The sequence below is a fragment of the Malurus melanocephalus genome, unplaced genomic scaffold (genome assembly GCF_030028575.1).
Source record: "Malurus melanocephalus ecotype Western Australia unplaced genomic scaffold, MMel_1.1 scaffold_580, whole genome shotgun sequence".
NCBI classification, from domain to species: Eukaryota; Metazoa; Chordata; class Aves; order Passeriformes; family Maluridae; genus Malurus; species Malurus melanocephalus.
This window is the reverse complement of record NW_026623812.1, coordinates 236,863-249,850: the sequence shown is the minus strand read 5'-3', so window position 1 is coordinate 249,850 and position 12,988 is coordinate 236,863. Positions and strand designations below refer to the sequence as shown.

The following is a 12,988-nucleotide window of genomic DNA, read 5'->3' as shown; positions in this document are numbered from 1 at the left end:
CTTCAGCTTGGAGAAGTTACCATGCCAGGTAGGCTTCCCACAGCAAACTACTTCCACAAATGAAACCAAATTTTCTTCCGGGGCAGCAAAGCCCACAACCCAATGCAGAACCATACTGAATAATCCAGACAAAGAGCTGAACACTAAAATATTGAGCAGTAACAAATATATATCATGAAAAGTTAAGCTAAATTACACAACAATGTTAGAAGTGTACAGATAAAAGATCTAAGTGCACACACTAGTTTTGGGGTTTTTCTGATAACAATTTAGCCATACTACTGCCTAATAAATTAATAGAAAGCAAACCAAGACCCAAATCTGTGCTTGTATTGGCTTCTGGCTGAGGCAGCCTCATGAAAAGCCAGCCAACAGTGAGGCAAGCACTTTATACACAATCTATTTACTTCCTGTCTGTCTGCAGATGCTGACAGGCTGTAAATCATTCAATTCCCCTGGGCTCTCAGCCTACTCCTGCACGCAGCCTTACTCATCAAATAAAACTCTCCCACTGCAAGCAACGTTGCTTCTTTGCTTCTACTACTTTTCATCATTTCTACATTTTGTCCTGGTGATGGATTTTTAAAGTTCCCTGTACTTCCAGTGTTCTGAGTTCCTCTGGTGAAAAGTTGAAAAATAAAATCAATGCACAAACATACACACACTTTTTTTTTCCACGTGCTGTATCAACCTGAAGCAAAGCTGCTGGAAAGCTGAAATTGTAAAAACATCTTTTCTGAGAGGGCTAGAGGTGCAAATTCTGTTTGGGGAGGTATGCTGAGCATTTCCTTTCCTGCTCCTCTCTAGCCTGGCTCCTCACAATGACAAATGAAGCAGCRTTGGGCTGTAATGTGATCTCTGGTAGACTTCTCCCATTTTTATCCAGGTAAAATTGAATACAATAGCAGAAAGAAATCGAAATCACTCAACCTGTCATTCCAAAAGACCTGTGAGGGTTGTTTAAGCCACCCCCCAGAGTTCAGCAGCAACCCARGAATTGAATTCTTTGTGCAGAAAAGATCATTTAGCTGTTTTCCACTGTACAATCTCCAACTTTCAGATACTCAGGGAGAATGCTGGATCTGTGCATCCCACTGCAACACTGCCAGTGGCCAATTCCATCCTGCAGGACACATCCCTCTCCCATAAATCTCCCTGTATCCACAAGGGCTCATTTCAGCCACTGCASTTTTGCAGATGAGCTCAGAATTTTACATCCATAAACAACCAAAATTCAGGATAATTWATCAAGCAATTCTGTTTCTATTAGTGCCTTTGAACTGCCACTCTTTGAGCCAAGTGGCCACACCATTTCCCCCTCACTGTGCACAGTGAACAGATCTTCCTGCCTCCAAAATTACTCAGTGCCTCTTACTTTTTTTTGTCCTTTAAAAACTTTTTCAGAGCTCTCTGCTGCTGCTGTTCTGGAGAGGAGATCCCCAGCACTGCCAACAAACCCCATTTCCTCCACAAAGCATTCATCTGACTCCTCTCCTGCTTAAATCAGCACAAAAATGTCACTTCAATGTGCTCTTTCCTACACTTAATGAAGGCAATTATCAATTTTCAATTCCCATATAGTTTACCCAACTCAGGAAAACTGGCATCACATATCTGACTTTAAACTGTATCAACCTGATGATCCACTTCAGATTCTGTGTGCCTTGGAAGTCTACAAGTTTGTAAATTATAAAATTACATTTGTTTTGGAAAAGATATTAGAGCATCTCTACAAAAAGTATAGGAAAAAGTAGACAGATATGTTATCTGATCCCTAAGCTATAAATAAAATTAAGAAATATAAATACAGAAACATAAATGTGATATATTAAAAAAATCATTAATGATATATGGCAATATTTGTGTATTATAAATAAAAAAAACACAAATATTTTCAGGGTAAAGGGACAGAYGTGCATAATAAATGAAAACACAGTTTATTTACTTATTCAGTATTTCTTTTTATGTCAGGAACAGAGAACATCTGAGATACTTAATGTGTCTSAGACACATTAAGATGAATATAAAGGAAAAGATTCTATTTTCATTCCCCTGTAGATCTATTGAGACATCAAATCTTGGTGTAAAATTGAATTAATCTAACTCAACCAAGTTCAGCAGAACCCAGCCCTGCCTGAGCTGAGCATGAATTCCCTGAGGAAGATGGATCCTATCAAATAACAAACTTATTTGTTTGTCAGATGCTCCTGACACTTTTACCCCAGGCACTTACAGCTACCAGGACTCAATCTCCAAAGTGGTGATTTTGAAAGCACAGWTTGTCTGCTCAGGTAAATTAAGATTCATTMAAAWCRATTTCATTATGCACCTGCWGATCAAAATACTTCCTTCTTTGTGRGAAGTTAAAATAACTTGCCAYTGGAACCCARGTTTTAGGGATAACAAAATAATTGAAAACCTGAAATCAACTCTTTTTTTTTTTTGATCATTGCTATTCCTATGCAAGCTTCCACTGACAGCAAGAGGTTTTCTGAAACCACGAGACAAATTTCTAGATTTCCACACGAGTTCATCCACAAAATATGAATACACACGATGCAATTGTCACATGGCCAATATTAATTCTTAAGCAAGGAATAAACACATCTCTCCTTCACATGATTGTCACCCCAAGGAGCTCTTCTGAAATTAATGAAAATATCTGAATATGAACAGCACATGGATGGATGCAACTGCAATTCTCATGCCAGACTGGGCAGCAGCACTGCTGTTCATGTATTTTTTAGCAAATCTTATGCACTGTGCTGGTTAAATCTGCAAAAAGGGGGGAAAGTCACATTCTAATTCCTGTAATTTTGATTGTTTGGCAAAAATCTTTGTCTTGATGTCAAAGACAACATTACAGAGTACTGAAGGTCCAGCACGGGKAGGATCATCATGGTCAGATTTAGGTCATGTAAGATCAATTTATTACCAGTGAATTTAATTAAATCACAGCTCTTCATAGAGAAATCTGACTTTAGACAGAGAAACGGCTCAAAGCTTTATAGAAAATTTAAAAATTCTCAAATCCTTCCTCTCCCAATACAGGGACAGCCAACAAATATCTTCACTGAGGTGATGGCACAGAGATTTTTAAAATTTGGTAACAACTGCCCTCAAGAGTGACATCAAGACAAACATTCTATTTGAACCTGATTGGCACAAATTTAGGCTGAGATCTGCTGATTTATTGTCTCTCAATAGCCACTGCTGTCAAGAACACAAATATTTCARTATTTTCACCTACCTTGCTGCAATTCTTCCAAGCTCCAGCAAACAAAGGCACACTTCTCTTGGCTGCTTGTGGAGTACTAGAAAAGCAAAATGAGGACAGAAAGCACTGATAAATAAAAGCTRTTTTAAAGATCTTGGTGATGGAAAGGAACATAATCATCAACATCTGTAACTCTTGACTCCAATATGACTTTGTTTTCGTTGGCTTGGGTGGAGTTTTACTGRAATAAAAAGGATGGGATTGATGAGTGGTTCTCAGAGTGCAGGAGGTTCAGAAGYTCCATTTAGTTATCTAAATCACCAAGGAATTATTTGGGGTGATTGGTAATCTGCAAGCAGTTTGTAACTATTTAAAAATAATCAACAGATCTGGCAGAATACTTTAATTAGTAGAATATTAGAAATAAATTAATAACATTAGAGCTACACTTTTTCCTACAAATGAAGAGAATCCATATCCTTTAGACCACTATTTTTCTTAGCCAAATTAAATTTGAAAAAAAAAATAAAATTGCATTAGCAAAGATGTACCTCGCTATAAATGTGGCCCTGAATTTTTGGTACATCCACTCTTAAAGCAAATATGAAAGTAGAATGCTTCAGGAGTGAGTTCACCACAGTATAAAAACCCCAAACAGACCAAAAAGAGTTTCTTCTGCTGCCCCCACCCTCCACAGAACAACTTCAAACAAGAGACACTGAACATATATACAAATATATAATATAAAAGTAAGTATAAATAAAAATGTAAGTATGAATATAAATATATAGATATATATAGATATGTAGATAGATATAGATAAAAACATAGATATAAGCATATAGATATACTCTACATATGAATATAAATATGAATGTAGATGTACAAAACCCTAAATACCTAACATATATATAAAATCCTAAATACCTAAAACCCTAAATATGAATATATAGATATGAATATATAAATATGAATGCAAATATAAATATATATTTATATTTAACACTGGTCATTTAGTGTAGTTTCTGCCCAAAGGAATCTATTAACAGGAACTTCAGTCACCTTTGCCTTCAGGGGTGACTGATAACAATTATGAAATTCCACCATAAACTAATGTATTTCCCTCCCCAATTCAGAATAGGTAATGCTCTTTAAAGAAATTCTGCAGCAGAGCATGTAAGCAAAATGCAAAATCAATAGATGAAAAAAGGAAAAATAGATAAAAAAAAGTAATTTTGAGCACATTGGTGCCTACTCTTCAGAAATACCTGTTAGAGTAAAGCCCTCATGTTGTGGGTAAAAAAACAGATTTTAAGAATTTCCACAATAATCAAAAGATTTCCACCTTACGGTTCAGACTGAATTGAGACCAAAAATTGTGTGACTATTTGTATAAATCAGAAAACAAACAGAACAGCATCCAAATAAATTTGTTTTTAATGAACTAAGGTCAAGACATCAGCTATATAAATTCTGGTAATCTAGAGACTCACCTAACTCAAATGCATGATGAAAAAAATACCATACCTGAAAAAGATATTTCAATGTCTAGTTAAAGTTTGTTCTATGTATGAGACCAAAAATGGGAATGCACACACTTAAACATCTCCAGATAATGAATTCCCTGGGGCAAACCTTCAGCTCCTGTGACTCTAACAGCTCTACTGACAGAAATAAATATATTTTATATGGGTTGAATGTTCATCCCAACAGATTTTCCAAATSTCTGTGTAGTCCTTAGAGAGGTATGTGTCTGTCCTCTAATATTACCTAAATATATTTCAGAAGTGAAACTGCAGAGCATGAGAATTAAAAGGGCACTGCACTAGGAAAAAAACCATTTATTTATATATTTATTCTTCAGCCATCTGTTACTGAGAATATAAATGATGGACACTTGGACATTCAGCTGTTTTCAATATTCTTCCTTCCCACAACACAGTAATTTGATTAAACATTTACCTTTAGTAGTAATCAGTATTTTTAAAGTGTTATTATAAAAAATCCCAACAAGTCTATTCTGCTACTTCGGTTTTAAACCAGTTGGGACAGCCCCAAAATAAAACTTGATTTTGAGAAGTAAGKCATCCCCCAAAATATAAATGGGATAACATTTGGAATAGTCAAAGGGAGTCAATGGCAATTTATATATATGAAGGTCAGAATKACTTTGGAATGGAGGAGAAAGATAGCTAAAACCACCACTCTTTATAAAAAAGATGCATAAATAGAGCTAGAAGAAAATTCTATTTAAAAAATAGACCTTCAGCAAGTCTGACTCAACGTGATCTCGACACATTTCATGCAATTCACACAAACAAYGTGACACAGTGAAATCTCTGTTAGAGGATGGAGAGTGTGCAGGCAAAAACCAACCACAAAAACAAACACCAGCTCACCCCGGGAGGCTGCTGACAAGAAAATATCAGCATTCCTGAGGACTATACAGCATATGGGTCTGGGGATTTCAGAGACAAAAAAAATATATTATTTTATGCAGATCTGCATAAAATGGACTGAAATATCCATCTTGCTGGAGAACCTCACTGATGGCATTTGCTTGACAAGAACACAACGGGAAGAGGGAGAATTAGTGCATACAAATCTGGCTTGTTTTAGGTGTCCTGACAGTTTTAGACCATTTTGCTTTTCACCTCATCTCTTTAAATGCTTTTTCTCTGCTGTCCTCACTGCCTGCATCTCTCCATGCTGCCTCCACCACTCTTTGGCAGCAGTAATTCCTTTTCAGCTCCTGCCACGTTTTTATCCTTCCTTCTTCCTCTCTGGCAATTATTCTCTCCACACTGCTCCCATCTTGTTCCCGTCCCTTTCTCTTTTTATTTCATTTTTTTCCTGCCTGCTGTTCTTCTGCATCCTTCCCCAGTGTGTGGATGSCACCAGGAGAAGCAGAGGAGGAGCAGCCTCTGCTTTCAGCACCATCAGAACCCTGGACTGTGACAGCACTTTAAACTGAGAGCTCACAACAGCAAACATTCAAGTTTTGGGTTGATTTTTTTGTTTGTTTGTTTGTTTTTGTTGTTTTTTTTTTTTTGGTGGTTTCATATTTGTTTTAAATCATTAGAATATCCAATCACAACACAGCAATAAACTTCTCCTGACTTTCAGCTAAATTTCAAATCTCGTCTCTTAACACTCTTATAAACCATTTGTAATGAATTTAAGTCTTTCTTCTAACTTAATTTTTTTTTAAGAGAAAGATATCATGCATAGCTTAATCAAAAAAGGTAAATATGATCTCTGCTTCTAATTCATTCCTTAACTAGAAACAAAGAATTTTCTGAAGTGCTTTAGTGTTTATTGTCACAATTGCCATCACAACTCACATCAGTTTAAGGAAAGTTTTCCAGAAGGTTGGTCCTTTGATCCTTCTTCCTATTGTCTCTTACTTTTTCCTTTAATATTTTTTATTCTGATCCTACAGAAGGGATTTTTTTCTTTAAAAAAAAAGTCCCAAATTGCTTTCTCAATACTCTCAACTTATCCCAAACTTACCCTTGCTTCTGCATCAGTTATGCTATGACTTGTCCTTCCCCCACACTCCCTGCCCCATTTCAGCTCCATCACTCATGGAAATCTCAAAACAATTAAGGTATCAAACACAGTACACCTAAGGATAGTAAAGAATTCACCTAGAAGGAATATAAAGATCATCCAAACATTTAAACTAAATACACTAAATAAATAACATTTGAACTAAAAATTTACTGGAATTCATTAATTTATGATACAAGTCCAGTGGTAACAACAGTGTCCAGGATGCTTCTATAGTCCTCAAAATCAGACATCTTCAATAATGAGTAGTTTGGTAAAAAGTGTTGTGAAAGATGAGACAAAATCTTATTCTGATGCAACTTCATGTGAATTTGAACAGGGTGCTACAATATGTMGACATGTCAGTATAAAAGAACAGAAAAAATCTGCAGCTTGAAATCAGATAAACTACAGTATTAATTTAAAAAATAATTTCCCCCAATGTATAAAGTATTTTTAAGCACTCAGCATTTAAATTTTTTAAAATAACCTTTAAACCAACAGTGTTAGAATGGGATCAGAGATTTTTCAGTTAACTATTGCCACTAAAACACTAAATTTTTTTTTTTTTTTTTTGGAAACCTGCCCATTTAACACTAATCAATCAGTTGCATCAAAAGAAGCCCATGTCTCAAATTGTGTGAGAACATACAAACACAAAACATAAACCACCAACAGCATCCAAAACTCCCAAAACAAATCACACATCAGCATGCTGGCACACTTGGTGGCAAACCCTTTTCCTGCTGGGTGGACTTTACCATGGAGGAGATGCAGAAAATTCATTGCTTCCAAATCCTACAATCATCCAACAACACTCCATTACCACAGAGAGCTCAGAACTTGGGTTTTAAGTTCATTTCACTACAGCAATCTTAAAAAATCTTACCATTATTATCTGTCCAAGGAGAGTTTTCTTTGAGTATTATGGCCCTGCGAGCACAATTACAAATATCTCCACCTAGAAATGCTTCCATACATAAAATTACCACAGCTGTGTGTATCTGCTGCCTTAAAACATGCACAAGAGAATTTAAAAGTCTCCTCATGATGGGAAAAGAGGAGTTTCAGGCAGAATTAACATCCTTACAGTGAAAAAATCAGCACATCATGTGCAGAGTGAGTCCTGACACATTTAAGAACTCCATTTAGTGACACTGCAGCTCAGGARCTGCACAGACCATCAAAATTCCCATTTTGGATGATAGTTTTTGGTATCAACAAAGCTATTCCTTCTCCTTTGAATACACTTTTATAAAAATTTTAAAAATGCTAAAAAAATGCTAAATTTGGCAATGAGTGCCCTGTGTTTGCAGCATTTTAGATTATCCCTGTGTATCATGCTGCTGTAATCTTTACACAACAGGTACCCCAACCACCTTTTCTTTGCAAAGGCACAAATCCAGAGATTTTCCTGCCATGCCTCTGCATTTAGAGATAARTTGTTACCAGTCAGCTCTGGCTGTGCTCAAAATCTTAAAATTCCAATTTGTTTGCATTTTAAGCTGTGCCATAAATCCATCGTTCAAGTGTCTCAGTGCACTAAATCTTCAGAAACACTCTTAGAATTCTAGGATACGTATTTGCCAGGAAAAGACCTCAGGAATGTTTTATATGATACAGTAGCAGGAAGAAAATACCACTGTGTGCCTCTAATTAAATAACACAGTATTTACATAGCATAAAGCAGACAGAATAAGAGTAAAAAAAGAAAAAAAAGGATAGAAATCTACTCAACTGAGAATATTGACACAGTAAGGTTCTCCAAAACAGACAGAAAAAAAAGCTGCTTTATCACTAACAATTTACACACCAACTTACTGAATTTATCAGCCATGGGGGAAACCAGAAAAAAATACAGAAAAGAGTCACCTCTGTAACCATAAYTATTTATCACAAAAAATACAGAATTCAACGAGGCACTGCAAACACTTAGATGTCATTCACACAYGTTTCTCACTACTTTGGAAAGAACCTTTGATATTCCTTACCTTTGCTGGATTTTTTGTTTCCTATGCAGTGGTGAAGTGATTCGTGGGAGAGAGAGGAACATGAAAGCTTTAGATTGGCAACTGTTAGGATTTATCATTATTTCTACTGCATCAGGAAAACCTCAGATGAAAGCAAAAATTTGAGTTAATGCTTAAACTGGGGGAGAATAATAGCTACTGGGTTTATTTATCTTTATTTTTTTAATGGCATGGTTACCATCTCCTCTTCAAGTTCATAAAAATGAGACAAAACATTATGAAGTTCTTCCAGTACTATAAATCAGTTCTACTGGTGCATTATATAATAAGGGAAGAAAAACAGAACCTATTTCTCCATCAGTGAAGAAAATCAAACAAAATAGAGCAGAGGTTTGAGTACCTGTTCATATTTCAGTTTCTGGGGGAGGAATTCCTCTGGAACATCACCTTTCCAGGTGGATTTGCACTCTGTGCTTTACTGTGAAAATTAACTTAGGAAATGTCAGCATTCCAGCTGTGCCAATCCCATCTCTAAACAAGATCCTTAACACTGCACAAAAAAATTCAATATAAATGTGTTCTGATCACACAGTTAACTTCTGATGGAGCAATGGCAAACCAAACTGGGTTTACCACAGCAGCACAAATTCAAAATACMTGGAGGTATTCCATGACCCAAAGGTTCTTCTGCTTTTCCCAGAATCTTTTTTCTGAATCTCCTGGTGTTCACAASCTCCTTGGCCCTATGTAAATGCTTCACCATTTACTTCATCCACATTTCAACTTCCAAACTTTCAACTTCTTCACCATATCAAATCACTGAAGCTACAATTACTGCTCATCTCCCACATGATTCACCATATCAAATAAGAATCACATCTTGAGGATTTAATTAACAACAATATCATATATTCTCCTCACTATTTGTCACCTTTGGAATAGCCAATCCATATATTCTCCTCACTATTTGTCACCTTTGGAATACCAATCTCTGCCATGCATTTTCTCCCAGAAATTTTAAATAATATATTTTTTAAAAACCTCCCATAAAAGAACACGCAAATGATAAAAATAATAATAATTGTCTCAGAAATATTTGTGCTGGGCTACAAAAGTAGAGCAAGACTGTAAAAAGATGGGGATAGATCAATCACAACACATGTAAGAGCCTCAACAGGGAAAAGGCTTTTGGAGCAGCAGAACAAAGAAGCTTCTTGATTCAGCACAGAATGTTCATTTGTGTTCTGTAAAACTGATCTGTCTGTCCCTATGATGCTTCACACTTTTATCTGGGTTCACATAACAAACATTGAACTCTTTTCATTTCGTGAGATTTGGCTGAAAATCTCCCAAGGCAAAATTCAGAAGTTTTCCTTTGAAGAGAGRAAAGTTAAAACAGCAAAGAATATACAGTATTGGAATAGTGATTTCCTAAGCAGCACAATTCCCTTGATGGAACACTCTGAAGCAGAGGAATTGGATAATTTCTGTCCAGAACTGCACAAGGGAACCAGCTGGAAAAAAAATGGCCAGCATAGGAAACAGAAAAAWTTTGTATCTTCTCACCTCCTGTGCAACTCATTAAATCTGCACCAACAGCCAAATGTCTGCAGACAGAACTGAGCATGCACTGGTATCCAACTCCCCCAAAACAGAAAAGCACCATCTTACACACTGAACTGAGGAACAGCATTCCGTGCTCAAAAAAAATACATAGAGGGTGAAAAATCCTTTGTGTGCAAGAAAACACAGCAAGATTATCCCTCATTTAAGCTCCTCTTAAAATTGACTTAAATGAGTATTAGGTGAGGTGTCCTTTATTTGTTCATTCCACAGACAAGTGGCAGAATTAGTGCCAAGCACAGGGCAGATTTAGAGCCAGATCTATTAAAAACCTTTCTGTCTTTCAAGGCTAAACCCAAAAGAGAAGTTATTTCAGATTTCCCAGCTACTAAATAAAWKAAATACATAAAAGAAMTACATAAAAGAAMTACATACCCAAACCTTCTGATTCRAACAGGCAGGTGTCATCCACGCCCACATCTCTGCACCAGGATAAGAAATTYGCTGTGTTGTCCCGTGCAAAAAAGGACCCTGAAGGAGCATTGGCTTTGCATGGAATTTTCCGAACTGGTAAGCTCTAAAAAACAAAAATTAAAGATGTTAGCATAAGTTTGAAGTATTATGGGATCACTGTCCAAGTTTTGTATAGATGTTTCGTTGGCCATTAAAGAATTCCAAGCAAAGAAGGGTGAGAAGTGAATTTAACAGCAGGAAGTTAAATGAATTGAATGAGCTAAGAGGTAAAAAAAACCTAAAAAAACAGCATCTCCACTCATTCATAGATTAAAATTATTGGAAAYGTGGAGATTAAAAAGAAGAGAGAGTAAAAAGAAGGGAGAGTAAAAAAAATAGACACAGGAAGTAGGCTTCCCTTTCCAACAGTTTCTAGTAGGATAAAAACATCAGCATTTAACACAGCTTAGGAGGAGTTTAAATATTATACCAAGACATATGGCAGCAGCAATGTAATGGCAGAATACATCTAAGAAGAAAATAAAGAGAAATAAAGAAAACAAAAACAATACATCTAAGAAGAAAATCAGTCACCAATCAAACAAAACAGCACAGGTTTGAGCTCTCAGTCATATTTCAGAATACAGAATGAATTCTGTATTCTACTCACTGCTGTACACTCAATAAGCCAAATAAACTGAAAATAGAACAGCAGCACTGATAAACACCATTGCACTTACCAATGTGTCAGTGGTAACATAGAGATTTGTCCTAAATATATAAATATGTCTTACAGATTGATGCATTCAGATCTGCTCCACAAATCACCCATCATTCTTATTCCAGTTACAAAATTTACGTTTCCTTGTTTTGCAGAAATTATGCTCATGGTTCAAACTATTTGCAGGGGGATATTTATACTTTTCTGTAATTTATATAAAACACCAACCGATTTTACATGGTATTTTAAAGAAAAATCCAAGTACATGGTATTTTAAAGAAAAATCCAAGACACCTCCTGGACCAACCTGGGAGATGGAGGGGAAAGCAAGAAGAAAGCAGGGAAGTAAAAACAGCTATTCTCTTATCCAGAATAGATTTTAAAAATTATAAAACACTAATTCTTCCTAGAGGCTTCYAGATATGGAACAGTCTTACAGATTGGAGCAAAATGAAGTTTTTAATGTTATTTCTGCCCCTTTCCATTCTTCTGGAGGAATGGGGAAAAAAAAAAAAGGAGAAAAAAATGCTCAGTTGCTCACAGATCAGTGGGGTTGTTTTTTCTTCTTAAAAAGAAATTAATAAAAAGCAGTTAGCACCAGGCACATTTTTAGGCTAGCACCCTTTTCACATCACACTAATTTCTTCAAAGAAACGATGAGGAACTATCCAGAGGCAAATTCTTACACTCCACAGACTTTCTTACACTGAATTTCCTCTCATTGACTTAGTCTTTTGGAAGAAGTAATGCACTATTTGTCCATCCCTGACTCTCTCTGTACCCTTTCCCAGGAGATTTTTAATTTTTAACTAATTAATAATCCTAAAAGTGCACCAATTTCATTTAAAAGAGCCACAGTAGYCCCTGGCAGCTGCTGGAAGAAGGTTAGCCAGTCCAGCCTGCAGAGGAGTGGAAACACGACTTCAGTTTCACAATTTATCACTAAAATCTTATGGGAAACACTGCAGAAACCTCAAAGAAGCTCCTTTTTCAAAATTATTTCCAAGAGAAGGTCCAACCCTCACTTTTTTCAGTGCAAAAAGGGGRATGAGCAGAGTGGGCAGGGATGTTTGACTGGCACCAAGCAAATTCTATCTGGCACAGCCACACTATTTGTCATTTTTTAGTTATCAGGTCAAATTAAAAGCACAAATTCTGGAAAGAGCTGCTGTGACAGGAACAAGATGCCAAGAAGYCAGCTCCAATTGCTGGCACTGTGCACAGGGAACCTCAGAGGGCACAGAAAGGAGATAAAGCTGCAATCACTGCARTGGAAGAGCAGAGCTGCAGTGTCAAACTCTGTCACCTCCCGTTCCCTCCTCAGCTCTCATCTCTGGGTTTTTCCACAGTGTCCATGTGATACTTTGTTGAGTCTTTTCCAAGGAAAAAAAACCAAAAAAAACTGTTTCTAATGTGAGGTGACACCACAGCAGGTTTGTTTGCATCCACAGAGCTCTCCAGCTCCAGATAATTCTGTGCCTTTAAGCTGCTTTGTGCTGACACAACCCATAA

At 36.4% G+C, this 12,988-nt stretch overlaps 1 protein-coding gene across 1 annotated transcript in view; it reads right to left on the bottom strand.

The window, feature by feature from the left end:
* GAS2 (growth arrest specific 2) overlaps positions 1-12,988 on the bottom strand; it is a 41,285-nt gene that overhangs the window by 15,719 nt on the left and 12,578 nt on the right. Inside the window, exons 3-6 of the mRNA XM_057382710.1 lie at positions 10,721-10,879; positions 8,761-8,781; positions 7,492-7,567; positions 3,251-3,314 (exon numbers count right to left, since the gene is read on the bottom strand). Of these exons, the coding sequence (XP_057238693.1) occupies positions 3,251-3,314; positions 7,492-7,567; positions 8,761-8,781; positions 10,721-10,879 (320 nt within the window). The remainder of the gene's footprint in view (positions 1-3,250; positions 3,315-7,491; positions 7,568-8,760; positions 8,782-10,720; positions 10,880-12,988) is intronic.